The 25,814-nt window shown below is 38.5% G+C and overlaps 1 protein-coding gene across 1 annotated transcript in view; it reads right to left on the bottom strand.

Moving 5' to 3' along the window:
* LOC105985557 (EGF-like and EMI domain-containing protein 1) overlaps positions 1-25,814 on the bottom strand; it is a 468,949-nt gene that overhangs the window by 408,261 nt on the left and 34,874 nt on the right. Inside the window, 3 exon segments of the mRNA XM_013016148.1 lie at positions 857-966; positions 3,415-3,529; positions 3,532-3,548. Coding sequence (XP_012871602.1) covers positions 857-966; positions 3,415-3,529; positions 3,532-3,548 — 242 coding nt within the window.

The following is a 25,814-nucleotide window of genomic DNA, read 5'->3' as shown; positions in this document are numbered from 1 at the left end:
GAGGTGGCCAAGAACTTCTTGTAAAGACACAACTACCCTGGATGTACCAGTCAACACTCTGCCTGCTTGACAGAAGAAGTCTGCAGCAACTTTACTAAGGTATTTCCAGAGCAAAAAGCACATTGGGGGAGGATGTAGGATGCTGACCCAACTCCTATGGTGCACAGCAGCAGGAGAGATAAATTGTGCTCCAGTGCTGTGCTGATTGCAACACACCAAAGGGTTTTAAGTGACTTGGAAACAACCATGAACACATAATGTAGGCAAAGGAGTTGCTAAACAGAGCCATTTCTCCTTCTGTGAATGAACTGTCTATAATGCCACTAACTCTGATACCTGGGTGCTGTCAAATGTTCTCCTGAGGTTCTGAAATGCCCTCAACCAGAGGTTTACAAAAGGACTGCATGCTTCATCTTAAAAAGTAAACTGCCTCTAGAGTTGTGCAATTAATCATGATAAGTACACGTTGAGAAATCCCATTTAGATTTAGTACAGTGATTTCCCCCTGGACTTTTGAATCAACTGCGGATTACAAATTTGATGATATGGGAAAGAAGCAAACAGAAAAGAGAGATGGACGCCAGGGTATAACCTGTCTGGCTTTAAATCAACTGTCTTTTTAAATCAAGAGACAGAATATAAAGCAGCCCTTCCACAGGTCCTAAGCTGTGACCCATCATTAGGAACACTCTGCAGAAGGCTTTTTGTGCATTTTTCCACAGGTCATGTGTGAATATTTAGTCCAAGGCAATGCTCTGAATCCGAAAACCTGGCAGGCATAATACGCAGGAATCCCCACACCAAGCAAAACCATTGCTTCTAGTGAGAGAGTCTGAAGGGAAGAATAACAACTTACAGTGCAGGCAGCCACATTCATCATCCCACCGGCTCCAGCCAGGACAGCACCTGTAGACTGTCTGCAGCTGTATGCTGTGCACCTGTCTGTATGTGGTGTAGTACCAAGTCCTGAGAAACACAGGGATCTGAATCAGGAAAGGGTAACATTCCTCTTAAGGCAGTGCTTCTCATTGCTTCTAAAAACATAGTACCGTCTGAAGGGTCACTCAGGAGATCAAGAAAGAAAGACAAAATGGAGACAAGGCTATCCTAAAGGGCAGCAAGTGTCATTGATGTGAAAGGCTCCTCATAGACTGTCTCCACCTCAGCTCACAATCTTAACAGTATGCTGTCATTCTGAAAGGGGCCAATAGTTTTTTCTTAGAGGTGGAATACAAAATTACCAGGTTCTAAAAATGACATATAGCCTGATAAGTACACAGTACATAAACAGATCAACATATGTGTGCTGTGCCAAAAGTTCACAGTGAAGAGAAGTTGTTCAGGAAATTAAAGACCAAAAAAAAAAAGTTACCAAATATTGGCTTTCCACATCAGTGCCATTTTTATCCTTTATCCCAGAAGTGCTGAAACATTCTCTTCTGTTTGTATATCTCTCTTCATATCCCAGCCAATCCCATCAATTCAATTTTCATTTCCTCCCAACTTCTCTTTCCCCTCTGTGTGTATGTATATTGTTCTTTCTCATCTTTTAGAAACAAGAGCTCCAGCTGGGTGCTGATGGCTCACACCTGTAATCCTAGTTACTCAGGAGGCTGAGAACTGAGGATCAAGGTTCAAAGCTAGACCAGACAGTAAAATCCATGAGATTCTTATCTCCAACTAAATACCAAAACACCAGAAATGAGGCTGTGGTTCAAGTGGTAGAGCACCAGTTTTGAGTGAAAAAGCTAAAGGACAGTGCCCAGGCCCTGAATTCAAGCCCCAGTACTGCCACAAAACAAAAACAAAAACAAAGAACAAAACAACACTACCACCACGGACAACAACAACAATAAAAAGGCAGAGCTTTTTGGCACATCACTGTTTAAAACTTTTAATTATTTGCCATCTTGTAATATAGCCGAATGTTTTTCATGTGTATCTCTCCAATTGGGACACAAATGTAAGTTTGTATGCTTTTATATGAACAAAAAGTCTATAAGTTTGACAAAGATTCTAAGCATGTTTCAAACTGGCTGTCACTCCAAGGAGGTGTTATGCACAAAATGCATTACTTAGTGTGACTAGTAAGCTCTTTTGGATAAAAATATAAAACCTGTTTTACTTATTCATACTTGTTTTCTTCTCAATTTTGAATACCTATCATATCTTTCTTCCCTTGCTTCAGATTAATACTGACAATGATTAAATCCTGCAGGGGTTATACATAAATCTAAATTAAAAAATATTCAGAAACAAGTATCCTAATGAATAAATCACATACCCATAAGTATGGTTTTCATTCTGATTTCTTTTAAAATAAGCTTTCTTGCCATTGCATTATACCAACACATATTGAGAATACACTGCATACCAAGCACTGTACAAAATGTGTTAAATATGTTTTCAGCTTATCTCCATAATATCTATGTACGGCATTGTTTTTCCAACTTTATAGATAGACTGAGGCACAGAAAAAGGTAGAAATTGTGTCTAAGGCCACACAGCTATTAAGAACCAGAGAAAAAAAATTTCAGATTTAAATCTCATTTAAGTACCCTGAATTTAGACCAAGAATCTGAAGGCTAACTTCCCCTCCCCCATAAACACACAACCACACAAAAAGTATGTATGTATCTATATAAATATCTGAAATTATAAATTCAGTCTGGCAATGTTTCATCTAGTTCTCTTTTGTGACTGTTCTCATACATAAAAGCAAACAATTATTTATAAACAAACATTCCAATGTTTCCATCAAAAAGAACACTTTGTTTTAAGGTTAGGGGTGCCCTGAATTTAGATCTATTTGATTCCTTTAAATAACACTCAACCCATCAGCAACTATCTGTATCAAGAGGTTCTTAGATGTTTTGTCAAACTATTTTAAAACTTTGAAAAAATGAAAAAGCCTGGACCAGCAGAAAGCATTGTGGACACTTGCTTTTCTGCTCTCTTCCCAGCCTGCTGAGTTAATCCTAATTCAAAGGCCATAATAAAGTTAAAGCAGCTCTAGGTTTCAAAGTGTAACAACGGGGCCAAAGGTAGGTCAGGCATTAGTTCACAACTGTAGATACCCCGGATCTAAGACCTGCTAAATTTAGCACACCAACACAATATTCCTTGTTTCTGTCCATGTTCTGATCTTGAGCTTACAATGCTATCTCATGCCAGCAGGTAAAATTAGTGGCATCTTACCCATAATACTCCCACATACGTGAGAACTATAAGTCACCCCAGATCCCATCCCTGAAGGGAAAAGCATCATCCTGAATCATCCCAGGGGGGCAGGCTGTATCCCCTTTATTTGTGATGTAAGAATTCTTTCCTAAAATGCATTAGGTAACATATTTTAGGAGCTGGGAGGCTTCTGATTTTGATTTTTAATAACCTAAAGGCAGAAAGCATCGTTACCTCCTTTCGTAGCCAGCACACCAGCTGAGGCACCGGCAACCTGGTTTCCAGCATTTGACGATGTGTGTGAAGGCTTACACGCATGGGTGTACAAGTCGCACTACTGTCAGCTCTGTTCTTCGCAAACATTTGGCCTAGAAAATAAAAAAAAGAGCAGTGGTGTCATAGATATATGTCTGTTTTCTATAAAAATATGAATGATTTATTTCTTCATTTTCTACAAAATGTTTGCAATCATGACTACTACAGAATGTAAAAGAGAAGAATGCAAGTAATACTTGTAGACATTCTAGATGTAATACATGTATGGGTAGCTATTACATAAAAAATATTAAAAATAAAATATTTTGTAACTATCAGGATCAGGAAGAGGAAAAATCAGAATAAAGACCAGGAAATCTAAATCTAAATCAGATTTCCCATACGGTTAGAAAACAAGCTGCAAATTAAATTCTGAGTTCTTTGATAGTTAAATTTCTTTTTGATCAGAATGTTGAAGGATGAAAGGGGTGACATTGATAAAGATGCATTGTACTCCTAAATTTGTTTGTTGAATTGCAAATCCTCTGTACAACTACTTAAAGATAATAAAGAAGTATACTTAAAAAATCAGAATGTCACAGTCTCAAGATGCATGAGCAAAAGGGAAGGCATTGAAAGAGATGGGAGGAGAAGGGAAGTCATTGATAAAGATGCATTGTACTCAGAAAGTGACATGTTGATAGCTAAGATATGGAACCAACCCAGAGGCCCCGCAGTAGATGAATGGATCAAGAAAATGTGATATATATATATATATATATATATATATATCTCATATGTGTATATATATATATATATATATATATATATATACACACACACACAATGGAATTCTATGCCTCCATCAGAAAGAATGATATTACCCCATTTGTTAGAAAATGGAAAGACTTGGAAAAAATTATGTTAAATGAAGTAAGCCAAGCCCAAAGAAACATAGGGCCTATGGTTTCCCTTATTTGCAATAACTAGTACATATGTAGGACAAGTAGAAAAGGCCAAAAGCTATGTACATATGACCATATAAGATGATGTTAAGCGAAATGAACCCCAAGATAGGGACACAAATATCTTTTTTCTTTCTTGCTATTGCTTCTAACGTATTTATAATGTACCATGTGATTTTTTTGTTGCTTTGTATGTTCCTCCCCACAGTATAACCTGTTTTCACTGTATTTGATGTCAGTGCCCTGCATCATGTATATACACTTCTCTAATTTGGGGAGGGGAAGGGAAAAAAACAAAATGCTGATATAAGGATACAGGTTGACCCATTGTAACAATGAAATGTACAAAACACTATGTTGAAAATGAAATGTACAAAACAATGAAATGTACAAAACACTATGCTGAAAATGAACTTTTGCGGGGCAGGGGGTGGGGAGTAGTGGAGGTGGGAGGGAAGGGATGGTAGGGGAAAAACAAAGGAGGAAGCAACAATACTCAATAGGAAATGTGCTCATTACCTTGCTCATGTAACTGCAACCCCTCTGTACAGCATTTTTACAATAAAAAACATACAAAAAATAAAATTGATGGAGAAAAACACACACAAATAAAAGAAAGTGACATGTTGAAACTCCTTTGCACTATTTAGATATTTAGAGCTAATAAAACAAATTTTAAAAAGGAAACTAATTAATCCAAAGATTAATTGGGGCTGGGAAAGTGGCTCAGTGGTACAGTGCTTGCCTTGCATGCATGAGGCCTTGGGTTCGATTTCTCAGCACTACAGAAGCTAAAAACGACAGAAGGGGCGCTGTGCCTCAAATGACAGAGCACTAACTAGCCTTGAGTTGAAGAGCTGAGGGACAGCACGCAGGTCCCGAGTTCAGGCCCCAAGACCAACAACAACAACAAAAAGAGCTAATGTTCCCCTAGAAGTTATTTCTTTTTTCTTTAATTTGGCCTTTCTAATATTTTTTGGGGGGGGTCTGGTAGTGGGGCCTAAACTCTGGGCCTGGGCACTGTTCCTCTGCTCTTCAGCTCAAGGCTAGTGCTCTACCACCTGAGCCACAGTGCCACTTCCAGCTTTTTTTCTTTTTGCTTATGTGGTGCTGGGGAATTGAACCCAGGGCCTTATGCATGCAAGGCAAGCGCTCTACCACTGAGCCACCTTCCCAGCCTCGCCTTTCTAATATTTTTATGTACATTAGTATCTTTCAGGAGTTGTACAAAGGAGTTGCCGTTTTACTAATAGTTTATGAATACAGTGCATCTTGATGAACGCCACCCCTTTCCACATTCTCACCCACCCCTCCTTCCCTGCCCCTCACTCACTCTTCTTAGTTTTGTAGAATATACACCTGGGATTCTTCACTGCATTCTACCCTTCTCTTCAACTGCCTACCACTTTTCTCTTTTGAGTCCTTGCTTCCTAGTGTTTTAGTTTGCTGAACTTTGATTTTTACCTTTCTAAGGAATTACAACTACTTGAGATTTTCTTTGAATTTACCTTATTTCAGTTAATAAAATGGCATACACTTGCATACCATCCAACATATTTATTTATAAGGTTATCATCTAAAGCTAGCTTCTACATAAGGGTAAACATGGGAACTTTGTGTCTCTGTACCAGACTTACTTCACTTAAAATAATTTTTCCAGGTCTTTCCATTTCTTTACAAATGATACAACATCTTTCTTTCTAATGGGTGAGTAAAAATCCATTGTGTATAGATACCACATTTTCTTGATCCATTCATCTGTTAGAAATTATTTCCAAACAATATTTTCAGTCTTTATGTTTACTATAATTGAATTTCACATGTAACACTTGTTACACTTTTTCCTACTTGAATATTAATATCCCCTTATTCCGATTTATAGGATGTTAGGATGCACTGCTTTTGATTTTTAATTGTGTAGGGCTAGGATGCACTGTTTTTGATTTTTAATTGTGTCTGGCTAGAAGGTAACGATAATCTAGGGTCCCAGAATTAATGCCTTATAATCTTTTGTAATTGGAAGAATGCTTTTAATGCAGGTAGAGTTTCTAGTACACATCATTTTGCACTGATGATAGCAGAAATGGTCAAGTGAGTTGGGCCACGCATTCATCCTCATGCATTCGATGTCCCTGACAAGCCATGCACTGACCCCCACGAGGATGTGTAAGATGATTCAGACTCTGCTGTTCCTACCTTCAGGAGGCTCATATCCAGTCTAGCATAGTCTCCCTATTCACAATCTCAGGAAGTGTACAGGATAGTTTAGCCTTGTGTGCTTATAGTCCACTAGAAATAGAAATAAGCTTCAAGAGTTCTACTCAGCTCCTAAACACCTCTGTGAATTTGTCCAGTGACAGAGCAATGATACCATTTTGTCTCCCAGTATGGCCCGCGTTATGTGTCTGCTACATTGCTCTCTGTGGCTCTGGTTCCCTTTGTGGTCACTTCTTTCTCTGGATGCAATTCTCACCATCTGATTTCACTGATAGCCCAATTCTCACCTCCATATACAGTTCTGAAAGGTGAGCATGAGGGCTGTTAACCACACTTTAACTGAATACAGTTCCAGATGAACTGTATTTACACATTTGCATGGGATACTGTAATACTTGAGGTAAATACTATAATAAAATGTTAGGTGTAAAAAGGGTGCCTATTTTGGGCATCCAGTAATAGGGCAATCAGCTTACAGAAACTCTCAGCTTTAAAAAAAATTCCATATGAGGACTAGGTAAATTGAGGGAATGGATGGGTTTGGGAGAATTGGGGGGAGGGGGGAGGGAAAGGACAGAAGGCATGGCATCAGCCAAGATACACTGTGCTCATAAACCAACATGCTGAATTGTACAACTACTTATAGATAATTAAAAATGAATTTAAAAAATAAAGATTCCATGTTAGATCTTGTATGAACTGCCATAAGCATGCCTTGATGCAAGTGTCTGCTTTCTGTGAGCCAACCCGGTCTTACATAGAATGAGCTCACAGCACTTTCAACAGTCTGTTGTCAGTAGTTTAAATGGCTACATATCACCCCAATTTGGACTCTACTTTTCAACCTCTTCTCCATCCATCCATCCACTCACTCATCCATTTTTTTTTTAAAAAAGCTATTTATTGTGAAACTCCAGGCATAATGGATTGTGTCAGATGTAGTCTTTCAAATAAGGTTTTGGAGGAGATTGAGTTTTCTTGAAAGGCACATAAAACAGGGACCAGGAGTGATGAAGGGAGACAGAGAAAAAGAGCTAGTCAGCAAAATATGCCTTACTGGGCTAGTCAACACTGTGGATAACAACCTTCCAGAAGGTGAGGAAGTCTGGGTTGTTTCTACACTGGTCCTCAGTGATTGGTTGAGAACTGGTCCCTCTACAATCTTTCACACCCAAAGCATAGACAAGAAGTCAGCTTCCAGAAATCAAAGTGAGTCCTTAAGGAGAGAAAAAGAGAAGTTGGTACCGGCAGAGTGAAAGAGAAGAGGCCTGGACAGCGTGATGCTGGAATTTTCAGATCCAAGTGATACAAACAAAAGTACAGTCCTTTTCTCTACAGATAATCCAAATAGAAGAGACAAGAAGTCAAAAGCAGCTAACTAGATATACATATGACCATATAAGATGATGTTACACGGAATGAACCCCAAAATAGGGACACAAGTGGTTTTTACTTTCTTGCTATTGTTTTTAACGTATTTATAATGTACTATGTGATTTTTTTTGTTTCTTTTGGATGTTCTTCTCCCACAGTATAACCCCTGTTTTCATTGTATTTGATTCTGGTGCCATGCATCTTGTATATACATTTTTCTAATTTGGGGAGGGAAAGGGAAATAACAAAATGCTAAAATAAGGATACAAGATGACCCATTGTAACAATGAGATGTACAAGACACTATGTTGAAAATGAACTTTACAACTTGGGGGAGGGGGAAGGGAAGAGTTGGGAAGATGGTAGGGAAGGGATGGTAGGGGAAAAACAAAGCAGGAGGGAACAATGCTTGATAGGAAATATACTCCCTTACTCATGTAACTGTAACCCCTCTGTACAGTATTTTTACAATAAAAAAAACATATTTTAAAAAGCAGCTAAGTAGATACAGAAGGTGATGTGTTAAGATGGAAGAACACTAAAAAGATAAAGACTCATACTTAGAGGTATTCATTAGGAGAGGTTTCACTGAAGAGTTGATGCTGGGAAGAATGAGAAGAAGCCAGTGGGTGTCATTATGGGAGAAGAAATGGAATGAGCGACTTGATGTGTGAAGAATTGGAAAGAACACCAAAGTGACTGAAAGGGTGGGCTGCTTGGTGAGGTAGGCAGACCTTCCAGGCCAAACAGCTTTGGTTTTATTCTCTGTGCACAGGAGTCAGTGGAGACTTTTATGGCTCTAATTCTTTGGATCGATCTCCTATGTCCATGATCTGAAGATGGGTCTTTGAAAGTGGCTGTGGCAAAGCTTTCTAAGTCAACTGTGTTAATACCACCTCCATTGCCTTCCAAATTCCCACAAGTCTGCAGCCAGGAAAGCGCCTAACCTTGGCAGGAGGACATTTCAAAAAGAATCTGTGTAAACAAGCCTCATTAGAGATTTCCATCTCTCGAAGTCCTAAATGCCACCCTTATTAAGCTGTTCTGTGAACTATTCCCTATAGGGTTCTCCTAGCTACATGCATGACAAACTCTTCTATTAATTTATGCCTATTAATTCACAGCTTACTCTTATCTAAGTTGGTAGAAGAAAGGATTTCCTTCCAACTTACAGAAACCCTGGCCGTTATTGACTTCTAATTAAACTATACAGATGTCAAAGTACGATTGTCTATGTGATGATTCTTCAAAACCTGACTATAAAGCTATCTATTGGCTGAGGGCTTTGGCTCACGTATGTTTATCCTAGCTGCTCAGAAGCTGAGAGCAGGAGAATGTCAGTGTGCCACCAGCTCTGGACATAATTTCTTAATATCCTGTCTCATCCAATAAAAACTGAATGGGGCATCACGTGCCTGTCATTTCAGCTACACGAGGAAGCATAAATAGGAGGATAGTCAAGTGAACCCAAGTACATGTAAGGCCCAACTGGAAAACTAGCCAAAGAATAAAGGGAGGAGAGTGCAACTTAAGTGGCAGAGCACCTAAAAAGTAAAAGGCCCTGAGTTCAACGGCCAGCACTGCCAAATAAAAGAGACCCATTGTTTGGCCTGTGGGGAAATTTGTATAATTGTTTAGAAGTTTTGCATACATTTTTTATTTAATAATATGTATTTTTGTAAGAGTGGCATGAATCGATGAATGCCTGAATACACAGACACATTTGAACTTGTACATTTCATTCCCAAGTCTCTATATTTGCTAAATATTTGTCTCTACTGGGGATTTTTAAAGATGTTTATTTAAATCTCCCACTAGTTAATTTTGAACAGGAATTTATAATTCTGTGAATTCTAGTTCTGTATGTATTTGAGGCTAATTTTAGTTCTTTATATATCTGAGGGTATTTCCTTAAGGATATATAAGTTAGTAAGTATTGTATACACTTAATCGTTCTTTCTATCATTTTGTAGTGTTATTACTAAGCAATGATTATATGTTTTATATTTTCTTTTCTTACCCTAAATTGTATTTATCTGATGTTAAAATTTTTCAACTTGGGGCTGGGAAGGTGGCTCAGTGGTAGAGCGCTTGCCTTGCATGCCTGAGGTCCTGGGTTTGATTCCTCAGCACCACATAAGCAAAAAGAAAAACGCCAGAAGTGGCGCTGTGGCTCAAGTGGTAGAGTGCTAGCCTTGAGCTGAAGAGCTGAGGGACAGCGCCCAAGCCCAGAGTTCAGGCCCCACAACCAGACCCCCCCCCAAAAAAAAATTTTTTTTAGACTAGCTTTTGATTGACATTTCCTTATCTGGATCTTGTTCATTACATAAATCTTGCTATACCTTCTTTTAACTGTCTACACCTGTATTATAAAATCTTATTAATATATATATTTTTTGTCTTTTCTTTTTTGGTACTAGGGATCGAACCCAGGACGTTGTGCTTGCTAGGCAAGCGCTTTGCCACTGAGCTACATCCCAGCCCCTTAATATATTTTTGAAAGGATATATATACATATATGCTTATGTATGAATAAATATATTTCCATTACACCATTATTTGGTCCGCTTCTAAATTGCAACTCTAATAATCATGATTTCCTTTACATCTCATACTATGTTTTGTTAGAATAGTATTCAGAGTTACTCACTGGGATATAATGAGGATTTGGGTCTTTTCCTAGGTTCATAGGAAGTGGCCTTAGCTATAAGAAGACTTTTGTAGTCCTCATTAGGGATCTGTTCACCCAGAAAATGAAGCTTATAATTAGAGGTGAGAAATTTTAGCTGTCAGGTCTCCAGAGAGGGAGAGAATGGGGTGAATGCCTAAAGATTGAGTTCAAACACTGATCCGTCATTCAGCCCATCTTGCTCACATAATGAAAGCCCAGTAAGTCTTCTAGACAGTGAGCCAGTGGTGTGCTAAGTGGGTACTGAGCTCTGACCCACACCGGGAGGGCATTGGTGTTCCATCACAGAACCTGCAAGGTCCATATTGCAAGTCATAATAACAAATGATGAAGTCTAAGAGACTGTAGAAGGTACCAAGCTCCTAGCATGTTGGTGGGAGGCAAGGGTAGCCAGAGAACCATCTGAGGCCAGTCATTGGAAATGAAGTCTTGTGGTGGACCTTGTCCTTAATCTGCAGGGTCTGTGTGATGGCATGGAAGTGTCAGGACTCAAGGGACACACCACTGGCTTTCAGTTGAAACATAATATTCATTAAGTTTATTCCTTAGAACAAGAAAATGGAGCTGTGAACTGGGGACTCACATGTGTAACCCTAGCTACTCAGGAGGCTGAAATCTGAGGATCACCGTTAGAAGCCAGCCTGTGTAAAAAGGTTCATGGGACTCTTATCTCCAATTAATCACCAGAAAACCGGAAGTGGAATTGTGGCTCAAAGTGGAACATTAGCTTTGAGCAAAAAAGCTCAGGGACAGAACCCAAGCCCTGAGTTCAAGACCCATGCTCAACAACAACAACAACAAATGCGCATGTTGTAACTACCAAATGAGAGACTTTTAAGTTGATAACTGATTAAATCAACAAATAATTTTGCCAATTCCATATTCATCAATCTTTCTTATAATAATAAATCGCATATGTAATATAGGTATGCTTTGCTTTGTTTCTTTTAGGAAATAACACCTAATAACTAACATGTGCATAATTTTGATTTGAGAAAGTCAGTTGAGAGTAGATCTGCCAGGATGATAGTTGATCAAGTAATTGATAATCTGATCAGTAGTTTTCATAACTGCTTTCCTTGGAACCTGTTTCATTATTGCTTTCAGAGTGGTTTGCAGGCTTATTTTCACTTACTTTTTGTTTAATCTATAGATCTACTTTCATGTTGTCTAATGTATTATTGTTATTATGTGTTAAAATATTTTATTTAGCTTTGATTATATTTCAAGAAGGGAGGGTATCAAAATATGACTTTATAATAGTACTTTGGTCAGATGCCCTTAATTTACCCTTTAAAATTCTTAATTGTGTAGTGACTGCCCAGGCAGATACGTCTGTCAATGCCAGCTAAGCAAGAAGCATAAACAGAATTGCAATCCAGGGCTGCCCAGACATACATGTGAAACTTTATTAGAAAATAACAAAAGCAAAGAGGACTGGAGGTATGGCTCAAGTTGTGTGTGTGCTTGGCTGTGAGTTCAACTTCCCAGTGCCACCAAAAGAAAGAAAAAAATAAAGATACTCTGAGGTGAAATTTCTCATAGAAGTATCACCTTTGGAATACAACTTTCACCTCACTACTGATTTACAGCATGGTGAAATAAATGAAAGTAGATTGTATGTCATTTTTTTAAAATCAGAATTGGATATGACACTTCCTAATGAAAACACTAATTAAAATTAATAAAAGGCACCACGCTGTCACCAACTGCTGTGTGGCCCTCTCTCTCTTTAGGTGCAGAGAAGCTTGTGATCTCCAAAGTTGTGACATAAGTAGAGAATAGCACAAACATTTGGGTACCTCATACTATTAGTATAATAGTCTGAAATCAATAAGTGAAAGTATGGTAACCTGAGAGCATTTTACTTAAGGCACTAAGAGGACAAAATGAGGAGTTAAAATGAACCCACTTTTATGTTTCAAAAGTTTATTATTGTGTGACACTTTCCTTTTTGTTTTAATGTGTTAGATTCCTCCACAGCTGTAAATTAATTTTCTCTGCTCCCTAAATGAATTACACGTAACCACTTCTAAAAATGACTACAGACATGAAAGCCATTTTCACTTAATAACTAACTATTAATCTCATATTTCTTGGTGTCACTTTAGTATGGAGTGCAAACGAAAATTATGCTAAACATTGCAAATTTATGGCAAACACCAGCTCTTGATTTATATTATTATAGATGGTTTATCACCAGAAGCAATCTAAACACAACTCCATCAGAGAGATGTTACAATTTGTATTTATTTCTCCCAGCACTAAATGGTTCTTCGATTTTCAGAACCATCATTAATGTCTTATAAATGCAAATCTTTATTTCTTATTTTAATCTACAATGATTTCTCTAAGTCTTCAGGAGATTAGCTTTTACATAAAATATTCAAATAACAATTATAAATGATACTTTGTTTTCCCTGGGCAATCTATTAGCCATGATGCATAAACTACTTAAAAGGAATGGTGGGCTGTATTGATCCAGGATATAATGGGCTAATAATGTACTTTCCTTTTAAAATGATCACCTCACAATTCAAAATCAAATCATGAAAAGAAAAGCCTTCCTGGTGTTTGTGAGTCTCTGTAAATTGCTTGGTCTCTCTCCATAATCATCCAATTTTATTGTCTCTTCCTAGAATCTCTGGAAAGACCGGAGCTACTGCACTGATCATGCCTAAGATGAATCTACAATTATTTATTCTCCTCTTGTTTAAATTGCTATCTTGAAGGAGCAACACTTTTGAATACATATACATACATGTAAATTATAGTTAAGTAGTTTTACAAAGAGATATCAATTCAACACGTCACTTGTAAAATCTTAACCTGACTACTTGAAGCTGGAGAGCAAAGGAGCAAACAATCCTTACTCCTAAGGATGCAGTTTAGGACCGGACTCCATTGTTGGCTCTCTTCCTAACATTGGAATCCTCCTTTAACTGACCTCTTAAAGCCCCACGAACATCTTCTGATGTGAACATGTCACTAATAAAAACTCTCTACCACTCAAAACTTCACAGCTCTGTCTCCTCAAATAAAATAAATAATATGGAGCAATAATATCTACAGAATTTTGAGTAACCAGCCCTGGTTGTCAGGTCTAGCCATCTAACATCTTTTTGGCTGATCTATCTATCACTATGTTGTCTTTATTGTTCATGTTCTTAGCCTCTGAGGTGCAGTCCCTTATGAAAACATTACTCATTCTGCAGAGAAAAATACTGATTGATTTAGGTTGGGTGTTTTCTTTATCTACAAAACATCTCACTATTAGTGCATATTCAACATCTAGTCATAGAGAACGACATCAAGTAGCTAAAAATAATGGAGTTGCTCTGTGCCAAAGGCATTATGCTGAAGAATTCGTGAATTCATGTCACAGAGTTTCACTGAGCATCTATAATGGAACAGGAATTGTTCAGGGGCCCAGAAATGAATAGAATAGAGCCAAAAATGAATCTTCCTTGAAGTGAACAGAACCACACAGCCATCCCTAAAAGAAGTTAAATCACATCTTCATATTAGTACACTGTTATAAAAATTTGTAATTATAAGGTATGTATTTATTCTTTAAAAGTGACCCAGATTACATAAACTCCAGACTTCATTAAAATTAGGATTTTCTTGCATCAAGGAGAAGATCTGTACACTGAAAATGATAAACACTGATGAAAGAAAATGAAGGAGGCATGCATAAATGGAAAGTCAATGACTGATTTGAGAGAACTAGCATTGTTAACATTCCTATACTACCCAAATCACTCTATGGTGTGAAAAGAAATCCCTACCAAAATCCCAACATCTTCTCACAGAAGTAGAACCAAATAAATATCTAAATAAATCTTGAACAAAAAGAATACTCAGTTATAACAATATTCAAGATAGACTACAAAACTATAGTAATCAAAACACCATGATACTGGCATAAGAAAAATAAAAAGATATACAGGTTAATGGAACCAAGTGTGTCCAGAAATATATCTGGCTTTAAGAGTCAGAGGTTTTCTACAAAGACACCCAGAGCACACACGGTGGGAAAGGATTCATCTTTATGAGATGACATTGAGAAAACCTGATGTCCACAAGCAGAAGAATAAAATTCATGTGACATAAAAAAGCAATTATAAATAGACTACAGATATAAAGAACTGAAAACTCAAAAACCTGTGGAAGGAAACAGAGAAGACAACTCTATATCATTGACAAATATATTTTTTGCATATGAAATCAAAAACACAGGCAACAGAAACAAAGCTAGACAAGTGAAATTGTATCATTATAAAAAGCTTCTGCAGGGCTGGGAAGGTGGCTGAGTGGTAGAGCACTTGACTGCATGCCTGAGGTCCTGGGTTCGATTCCTCAGCATCACATATGCAGAAAAAAAAGCCGGAAGTGGCGCTATGGCTCAAGTGGTAGAGCGCTAGCCTTGAGCTGAAGAGCTGAGGGACAGCGCCCAGGCCCAGAGTTCAGACCCCATGACCAGACTCAAAATAAATAAATAAAAAGCTTCTGCATAACCAATCAATTAACATAGTGACGAGACAAACTTGTAATAGGGGGAAAATGTAAACTAAAACACTGGTAAGGGGTTGGTACCTAAACTATTTAAGGAACTCAAGAGGATAGTAAGAAAACAAATGACCTAGTAAAAAAGCAAGCAAAGAATAAACATTTTTCCAAAATAAAACAAGAATGATTCTTGAACTGTGGCAAACATTGATGCTTTGAGGAATCTTACAAACATTTCTATGATCTTTATCCGCCTTCTATTAAGGTAAAGATCCACTACTCAGACAGACAACCTACAATAATCTGCATCCTGCCTTCCAATACCATTAGAGGAATAATAAAACTGTCAGCTTCTCAAGTCAGACTCCTGGTTTATTGGATTATAAATGAGATACAACGTTGAATTAAGAAACAGCAAGATGTCAAAAGGACTGTTGCAGTGAAAGTCCATTGTTACCATCATGTATTTGTTTGGGTTTTAACACATAATAGCATGAGACGCTCTAGCTAATGGCCATATAGCATAGGCCAACATAAGCTTTAAGCATGCACAATCTTTCATTAGGATTTCTTCACTCTTCAGCTCCCATGACTGGGTAAACAACCTGATCCAGCACCTCCAAGAAGTATCTCTTTATAAATCTTTATCTCTTTACAAATCCACCTTCCTTCAGATGGGCTTTAATCCACAATATTATACACAATGTTCTCCATAACATTCAGAACAAGTACTTAGCGCTTAATAATTAAAAAGTTCTGGAAGGAAAGAATAAGAGAAAAACTCTTCATCAATGGCCAGTGAGTTTTTAGATATGAAACCAAAAGCGCATGCAATGAACATAAATTAGGCAAAAGTATAACCATCTTCACGCTTAATAGACACTGAAGGAAAGAATATTTGCTGTCCGTCACCCACATGAAAAGACATAGTTTTCCAGAGCCACCATGAGTCTAGGGGGAAGTTCAATTCATCCTTGGTCAGTTCGGGTGATAAGGACCCCTCTTCAAACAAAACTATGAAGACTCTACATTCAAGGCGGTTTGGGGACTCCAAAAAAGAAAAATCCATACAGATACCACACACTGGCTTAGAAGTAAGCCTTTGATTCTCCAACACCCTACAATTTCCACCGGGTTCCCCATGACCACCCCTGATAAATACACAAGATCCAAGGCGACCAAAGCAGTTGCAGAAGAAACCTTTTGTCTCCTCTACCTCCTCTTCCTTCCTAACCCTCCATACACAGACCATCTGGGTACACGCGTCGAGCACAAAGGCATTCAAGCCACATTCATGCCACATAATGTCAGCAGGAAGTTCTCTGCCTATGGAGGCACTTGATTTTTTTTTCTGCTTCTGCCCAGTTGGCCACCATCCGACCAGCCATATCAGGTCACCCAGCTAACTCCCATCACCTATTTCTGACCCTATACAGACAACCATTTGAGAACCACCACACTATCCACCTCACCATCCCCAAACAGAGTAGCTGCTCTCTCCCCCTCAGAGAGAGAGCAAAGGCCACCCCAGGGGCCTGCAGTGTAGAGTGGTGAACAGGTTCAACAGATGCCTCTTCTTTACTAACACCTCAAGAATAGGATGAGGAATACTAACTATCCACTGAGCCTCACTAAAAGTTATACAACTAAACCCCAACAGTATGATTCCCAAGTAAATGATGATATCTATGTGATCATCAGCACAAACAACACTAGAAAAACTTGGAATGAAATTCTAAACACGTTTTTGTGTTTAAAGTTTATAGGATTACAAGTCTTCATTTCATATACATCCTTTATTAATCTTCCAGAATTTCTTTGTGAAAGTTCCTACTTATATAATTGGGGGGGGGGGAATGACTTTTTAAAACATCCTTAGAGAGACTTGAGTCTCACGTTTTGGTCTTCAGTTACGTAAATATGAGTCAGACTATCTCTGAATATTTTTCTCAGTTTTAAAATTAAAATTAAAAACAATTTTATGGTAACCTCTTTGCACAACTACTTAAAGATTATATATATATATATAATATATATATAATATATATTATATATATATAATTATATATATATAATATATTATATATATATAATATATATATATATATAAATATATATATATATGCCAGTCCTGGGGCTTAAACTCAGAACCTGGGCATTGTCCCTGAGCTTCTTTTGCTCAAGATTAAAGCTCTACTACTTTGAACCACAACTCTACTTCTGTTTTGTTTGTTTGTTTTTCTGTGGTTAATTGGAGGTGAGAGTCTCACGGACTTTCCTGGCCTGGCTGGCTTCGTACCACGATCCTCCAATCTCAGCTTCCTCAGTAGGAAGGATTTCAGGGATGAATCACTGGCTAGAAATAAAAATTTCTTAAAGTACAGTGAAGCAAGTATCATAGAATATCTTCTAGGAAATAATCATCTCCGATACTTAGCATGTATATGATCTGCCGTAAAAGCAGATGCATTTACAGTGCACTGATGTAGCCATCTTCCTTTGAGAAGTTAAGAGCTGCGCAGTCATAAGTGACCCAGTCACTGGAATACGGAAATGTCAGCAGAAGTTAGCTGCTGAAAACCAAATTTCTTTGGCTAACCTCAGTCTTTTCCTTCCTTTACAGTCCTCCTTCGCATGACCCACCCCACGTGCATTTTTCTCACTTCTGTTGACACGTGACTGTCACTCCTCAAAACTCCTTAGCACACATGTCCTCACACTGTACCCACAAGGGCAGCCCTGGGCTTTGTGTGTCTGTTGTAGGAGAGTTAGCCTGTCCTCTCTGTTTATGAACTGATGATGGCTCAAGAATAGAGCCAGTGCCTTACTCATTTCTGCACCTCCTCTGTCTCCACTGCACAATGGTGTCCTCAATGTATATCACAGTCATATAGAATACATCCACATTGGTACATAGACGTATAGAACTCATGGGCATATAGATATTGGTGTTCAATGTACTGCTATATAATGATTCGATTAGTTTGACTGAAAATGGAGTTTCAAGAATCTTTAACTATGAATGCACAGGATCAAAGGGAAGACAGGAGATTCAAAGGCCCTGTTCCTGTTTTAATAGTGAGGTACATTTGCAAAGATCACACATCTTGGCAGGGGTGGGGTTGGGGGGTGGGTGGAGATGAGGGAGCAGCACATATGTTTGAGTCTGACCTCTGTGAAGACTGTGCTGCCACCATTTTCCTTTCTGGTATTTGTGTTTTCAGATATTTCATTTATAAGCCAGGTCCTTTCATGACACTTGTAATGACCAAAGCAACACATGGATTGAAGATTTAAAGAATGTAAGAACAACACCTGAAGTCATTCTACACAATCTAAGGCAGTCTCCAACAACATTTGAACATCTTTTTCTTTGTTCTTACTCCTGCTAAGCCACCTTAATATACCCACTGCTTGCCTTCCCATGGATTCAACTCTTGTTCTCTTTATCTGCAAGTGCACACATGTGTGCACATCCAAGTGGGGTACTCCAAGACCCCTAGCAGACAGAATCACTCTGCATTTACTTTTCCGATACATACAACTCATTAGACAGTTTCATTTACAAATTATGCACAATAAGAAATCAACAGCAATAATACCAATAAAACAGTAATTAAAGAATTACATTATAATAAGTTCTATGAACATGAACATGATCTCAATACCATACCACTGTACAGTGTGCAACCTTTTCCTTCTTGTGATAATGTGAAGAGATGTATTGCCTATGAAATGAGATAAAGGGAGGTGAATGACAGACTTGTGGCCCAGCCATAGGCCACTGTGGAAGGGTGAGTTGTTGACCAACAGCATGTGATAGACAGTCCATCTAATAATGGAGATATCTACTAAGTGACTGGAAGGCAGTTGGCATATAAAGTGTGGATACATGGCACAAAGGCTTGATTGGTTTCCTGAACAGGACAGAAAGAGGTGGCATGAAATTTCATTGTCATACTCAGAATAGGACACAGTATTAAAATGATCAATTTATTTGGGTCTGGAATTATTCATTTAATGTTTTTTAGACCATGGCAAACAAAACTCAAGAAAGCCAACTATCAGATAAAAGGGAACTGGTGTGTGTGTGTGTGTGTGTGTGTGTGTGTGTGTGTGTGTGTACAGATTAAAGATAGATAGATGGACAGATATATTTTTATTTATTAAGAAAAAGGCCCATGTTCCACATTTTCTTTTACCTTACTCAATATGCAATGTCGGTGTACATGGTCCCTTCACTTTTTATTAGCATATATGCTTCCTAAGTAAATGCCATTGAGATTGCCAATAAATACTCTAAGCTCCTGTCTCCTCAACAATACATGAGACAGAGTGGTACCTACATAGAAGAATTGGGACAAAGGTTATATAAATGCAGAAAGTAAACATACAAAAATCACCTAACTGGTCGATGCTAAATAAACTATGCCTATTGCTACTGTATTTGTTGTCACTGTCAGCTTTGCGAATACAGAAAGAAGAACTCGAGTGCTCCTCTCAGATGTGATGCTTACTGGGATTTTCACAGAACCGAGGGTAGAAGACGAATTCCAGCACACTCAATGTCACGATTTATGGCTGTAAGGAGGACTTCATGCTTCCCTTCCTGCATAAGTCTATTTTCTGGTGCTAGAATGAACTTCTGTGACTGATTAAATTAGAAATAACAGAAGTCTATCTGGTACAAGATTCTAGAGGCTGGGAATTCCAAGTGTATGGTACAGGCATCTATCTGGTGAGGGTCCGGTGCTGCCTCACGGCCTGGCAGGAAAGCAAAAACACACAGGAAAATCAGGCCACACTCATGTTTGCATGAGGAACCCATTCCCTGGGTACCTAACCACTCCTATGGTAATACAAGACCCAGCGGCCAGTGGTTCACACTATAATCCTAGCTATTCAGGAGGCTGAGATCTGAGGATCGTGGTTCAAAGCCAGCCCAGGTAGGAAAGTCTTACCTCCCATAAACTACTCAGAAAAGGCTGGAAGTGGTGCTGTGGCTCAAGTGGTAGAGCGCTAGCCTTGACAGCACCCAGGCTCTGAGTTCAGGCCCCAGGAACATGACCAACAACAAAAAAGCACCTCTTAAAAATTCCTTCTTCTACAACCTTTCCAGTGGAAAGTGAATTCGAGCACGACTTTAGAGAGGATGCTCAACACCTCAGCACTTAGGAAATTCTGGAAGTCTCCAGAATTCCATGGCAACCTGGGTTTCCCATGATGCCTTAGTTCTGCAGAAGTGCAAGGATAAGGGAAAATATGTTCCCCCTAATGTCCAGAGACTCAGCATTGTGAGTTTACAAACCCTAGGTTTTGTTGCTGTTTTTGTTGGTTTTTATTGTCGCTGCTGGGACTGGGCTTTCATTCAGGGTCTGGGCACTTTCTCTTAGCTTTTTTACTCTCGAGGCTGATACTCTACTACTTGAGCCACAAATCCACTTCCAGCTTTTTGGTAGTTAGTGGGAGATGAGAGTCTCACAGACTATCCTGTCCAGGCTGCCCTGAACCAGGATCTTTAGATCTCAGCTTCCTGAGTATCTAGGACTACAGGTGTGAGCCTCCAGAGCCTGATTTTTAATCAGAGGCAAACAGATAAAGCCCTGTTCTCAGCAGAGATCACCTGGCATTAAACAAAACCCGTGGGTGGATCCAAGTCAGAACTGATCTCTCAGCCACATCTGCCTTCTTGCTTGAAGAAGTGAGCACTGCATATCTATCAACTCTCTATTTGAGACACTGTCTCAAAACATACATTTTAAATCAGACCTGAAGTGCTGATCAAAACTGTTTGAAGTTTTCCAGATGCAAGTGCATTTATCTCTAGCACTTCTAAAAATAAGAGGGAGAAAAGCCCAAAGCCTGTCAAAGTTAATTAGATTCATACAAAAAGCTTAACAGTCCTGTGCAATGTTTTTACTCTGTTCCATATAACTGTACAATAATTCTGTGAACACTGGGTTTAATTGCTCATAATATTTTAATTAAGGTTATGCTTTGTATAAATATCAACTCATCATTTATGGTGACTACAGTCTTATTTAAATGATGGAGTCAATTTGACAGTACATTCATGAAAAGAGAGTCTTTTAAGAGTTTTGCTCTTGTGTGGTCTAGAATACTAATGGAGGTTAATTGTCAAAACAAGCATAGTGCAGACTTCAGAAATACTTTCACATTTTAGTGATAGAGCAATTTAACCACATTTTTATGTGACCTGTTGACCCAATGCCACAAATACCAAGAGGCTTATTACAAGTCTGCATGTCTGCCTCCTGGAAACTAGGGAGCACCTTTTTAATATTTACATTTTAAGGCTGCCCTTTCAACGAATACCCTTTAACTACTGTATTTGCGATTCAGATGATCAGATAATTAGATGTAAGATTAGATGTGCCAGAAGAGATGGCTGCCTCAATTAATCTTACAGTCTGTGCCTCTGCAAATCACTACTTGGTGTGTAACAGAAAATATCAAATTAAGTTTTCAGAGGCAGGGAAATTTCAAGTCTGCAGTCATTTTAATTCTATCTGAGGCAAGGATGTAATTTATTACTGTATTCTGTATTCATGTTCTCTTTTTCCAAAACACCAATTTTAATTAGAGTACTGAGCCCCAAAAGAGTAGAAATTGGGGGGGCTTAAGTGTCTCACAGGAATGCCACCCCATTCCTACTGATGATGCAGGTTCTGAAGTGCAAGGCTGCCTGCCTGGCTGATGCTATGTGGAGCATCTTCCTAGCAAGTGGTCCTCACTCTTGACCTTGGGAAGAACAGGGACAAAAAGCATCTTCCTTCTGGTGAACAATACTCAAACTGCTTTCTTCCCTTAGCTTTTGGTTTTCCTATGCAAATTTTACAAATCACTCTATCTTCCAAAATGGTCAAGTAATTTGTCTCATGAAACACAAGATGAGGTAAAAAAAAAAAAACCCTCATATTGCCAACGATATGTACTTCTTGATAAAAATAGACTTTTTAACAGAATAGAAATGTGAAATAAAAATAGACCTAGAAACTAGGAAACAGATGGCAAGAAAAGATACCGGTATTTATCCCTGGGTGCTATTAAAAGGGAAGTAAGGGAAGTGCAAAATAGCCAGCCCATTTAAGATTCTTTTTAAGATTTCTGAGAGCTGTATGGTCCAGGTATATAATGTCGTAACAGTTACTACTGAAGTCAAATGGTCCTCAAAGAAAGGAGGTAAGTATTCTAAGTATTCTAGCTCTCTCCACTCCCAGATGTAAAATCCCAAGCTTGAATCCTAGGCTATTAACATGGCCAATGCAACCCTCCAAGCAAAGGTAGGCTTCCTTGAATCCAGCAATGCTGTATTTGAAGAGACAGACAGACAGACAGACAACGGGGAGGAGGGGAACTGTTAGGTAAACAGGGATAAAAAAAAAAAATAGAGAACACATGGAAGATAACATGTGTCCTATCATGACATTTCTTGCTCCCATAGTGCTCTGGACTCCCACTCAAACACTTCTTCCTCCCATAATGTCCTGGGTGTCCACTTCACCAATGGAAAAAGCCATCAATCAATTAGTGAAAATCCCAGGGGAAGAACCATAGGGATGATGACAACTACTTCCCAAGGGAAATCCTTTACACTCCTCTTTAGGCCCCTCTCTGGAGGGAGAGTTTCTGCTCCTTTCTTTCATTTTCAAATAAACTTACTCTGTTTGTCCTAAATGCTTTCCTGCCTTTGAATTCTTTAATGGGCAGAGTAAACACACCTGCCCCTTGACTTTTAATTAACTGGAAAAGTCACCTTATTCAACTGTTCAACAAATATTTTGGAAGTACCGAAAAGTTTTCAAAGAGACAAGCAACTGAAAAGTAATTCCTAAGGGTAAAGAATCTCCATAAATAAGGAGAGGGCAGGAAGACTTGTCATAAACTGATTTAATATTCCTCTGATCTGTGGATATGAGGTTGGCAACATATGGAGACCTAGTAACAGCTTCAAGAGCCCCTGAGACAGACATCTGACCTCATTTGTTACATAGCTAAAAGAGGGTGCTTTGCATACTTGTCCCCAAGGCCAACTTCTGCGGGCCAGGATTTCGGTCCCTCATTTTTCTCCTTCGGAATCATAGAGGGATGACACTACCTTTCACTGTATGTGCCCTGTTTCACATATGTGGATCGATCCTGTCCCCCAAACTAGAATAGTAAGCATTGAAAGAAAAAAAGATACTTCCTCCATGTTTTTATTTCCTTTTATTATTGTCCTCTCACAGAGCCAGGTACAAATAAGGGCTCTGCTGAAGGGCAGGATGGAAGAAAGGATGGGAAGGAAGAAAGAAGGGAGCAGAAGCACACAGCCAGCTGTGATTCTCAAGACTTGCTTCCTCATCCTTTTCCTGCTTTCCAGTATTTCTATGGCCTCAAAATTCAACCAACCACTCTGTACCATCTCTGAATTCTCCTGCTATACCTACCTAGGGTTTTCCTTCACCCTGCTCACTCCTGAGTCCTCTACTATAGTGTTCTGATCACTTATCTCAGATATATGGCAATCATCTCTTCTGTAAGATTATGCTGTTAAATTGGTAGGTTTTCTTTTTGTGCCTCTCCAGAGAAATGTACTAAAGATCTGTGAAGGCTCTTCCCTCTTCCCGAGCACATGTAGGTATTAGAAAACACCAATAACACCAATGACATCTATGCACTGCCAACTATATTTCCTATGTCTAAGGTAATCTCCCTGTATCTCTGCATCCATCTAATCAAAAACCTCATCTCAGTCCACATGACCTCAGTCCAGGAAAGCATTCAAGACTTGTTTTAGTTCAAACACGAACTTTTCTGCCCCTGTGGACTGGTCAGCCTCAAAACTCCCTGTATAAATTACAAGCTTCATATAAATATATAAATATAGATAGATAGAAATATCTCTATATATGGGTATATAAACAGATACATGTGTATATATCTGTATGTGTATATATATATATATATATATATATATATATATATATATATATATATATATGCCATATCACACCTTGTTAAAATACTTTGTAGCGTCTGCTTTTGGTTCAGAGTAGTTACTTACTCAACATTTGTTTAATTATAACCAGATGCACTGGAAACATCATAACACAAATTTATCACCGTCACATCTCAGTAATTTTCAAGAAATCATGATGTGGGAATCAATTTTTGGAGACCATTGATTTTATCTTTCAGTCTGAAGGCACATAAACATCTCAGTCAATTAAAAGACTATCACTCTAGCATACGCTTTCAGATAGCAATGTGCAATGTTTTAAATACAAGTGATATTTGCATTTCATTCGTATTTTCTAGCCACAGACTCAAACATTTCCACAATCACACAGTGCTTCCTATAAACACAGCAATCTCCCATTTTGATCCTCCCTCGTTGCTTCATACACAGTGTGTTTTTACTTGTCTTAGACAGTTCCACATGTGGCTCTTTCCTATTTTGATGTACATTAACACTTGCTCTTCTTCCACTCTCTAAGATGTCTTGTTTTTCTTAGTTTGAATTTGTTGTTGTTGTTGTTGCTGTTGTTGTTTTGTTTTTGTTTTGGATATGAGTGATTCTTTGCTATCACACTTACATTCTAAAAAAGTTCTACACAATTGGGGAGCTATGACTTAGCCATCCTTGCTCATACACCTTTGCCAACAACTTTAGGAGAGGCTGAGCACAATGCATTCACAGCCAGGAGTGTTCACACCTTCTCCTCCCCCTCTTTGTGGAGAATTAGATCTTTTGTAATAACCCTTTTTAGTGATAAACAATCCTACTGAAATAGTATGTCTGCTGTCCAATCCAAACTTCTCATGTTGCAATTTAAGTGCATTTTCCTCTCCTTTTCTATCTACTTCCAAAGGCGGATCAGAGTAATTTTCCCTTAATTAAAGGGAACACCAAATATGTATGCTCCAGAAAATTCTTGATACTATTAGGGATGACATTTTATGTTATTTGCCCATTAAAAATCAAGAGTGCTTTCAAATTTTGTCTCTATGCATGACACACAACTTCTTTTTAATTGTCTGCACAATTACCTTTGCTAAGCTATTTCCTAGTGCCGGAGCTCGTACCTATAATCCTAGCTACTCCAGAGACTGATATCAGAGGATTATGGTTCAAAACCAGCCCCAGGCAGACAAATCCAAGAGACTTTTATCTATAGTTAATCATCAAAAAGCTGGAAGTGGAAGTGTGGCTCCAGTGGTAGAACACTTGAGTAGAAAGTAAGAAAGCTCACCAAGAATGTGAGCTCGGAACTCAAGCCCCAGTACAAAAAAAAAGAAAAAGAAAGAAAAAGAAATCAAACCTAGGAGGGATGGAAAGATTCAGCTTCAGATTTGATAACTTAAAGATTATAATCTAACCCCCTTACCATCTTGGGGTGTTACCATCTTCCCTTGGGATACAATCACTTTCAGTGGAGGAATCCAGAAGGGTATTCTAGCTCAGAGGACTTTCATGAATGAGCACCACACCTGAAGCATCCAGCGAAGAGTGTGCCCTCCTACCACATCCCAACCCAACCCTCATGGGAACTCATGGAGCCTACAACTTCTCTCCAGACACTGGGCCTCCCTGAGGGTGAGCTCCCGCAAGCACCTAT

Source organism: Dipodomys ordii, unplaced genomic scaffold (genome assembly GCF_000151885.1).
Source record: "Dipodomys ordii isolate 6190 unplaced genomic scaffold, Dord_2.0 Scaffold30, whole genome shotgun sequence".
Lineage (NCBI taxonomy): Eukaryota > Metazoa > Chordata > Mammalia > Rodentia > Heteromyidae > Dipodomys > Dipodomys ordii.
Note: the sequence above shows the minus strand (reverse complement) of the source record. Positions and strands in the feature narration are given on the sequence as shown.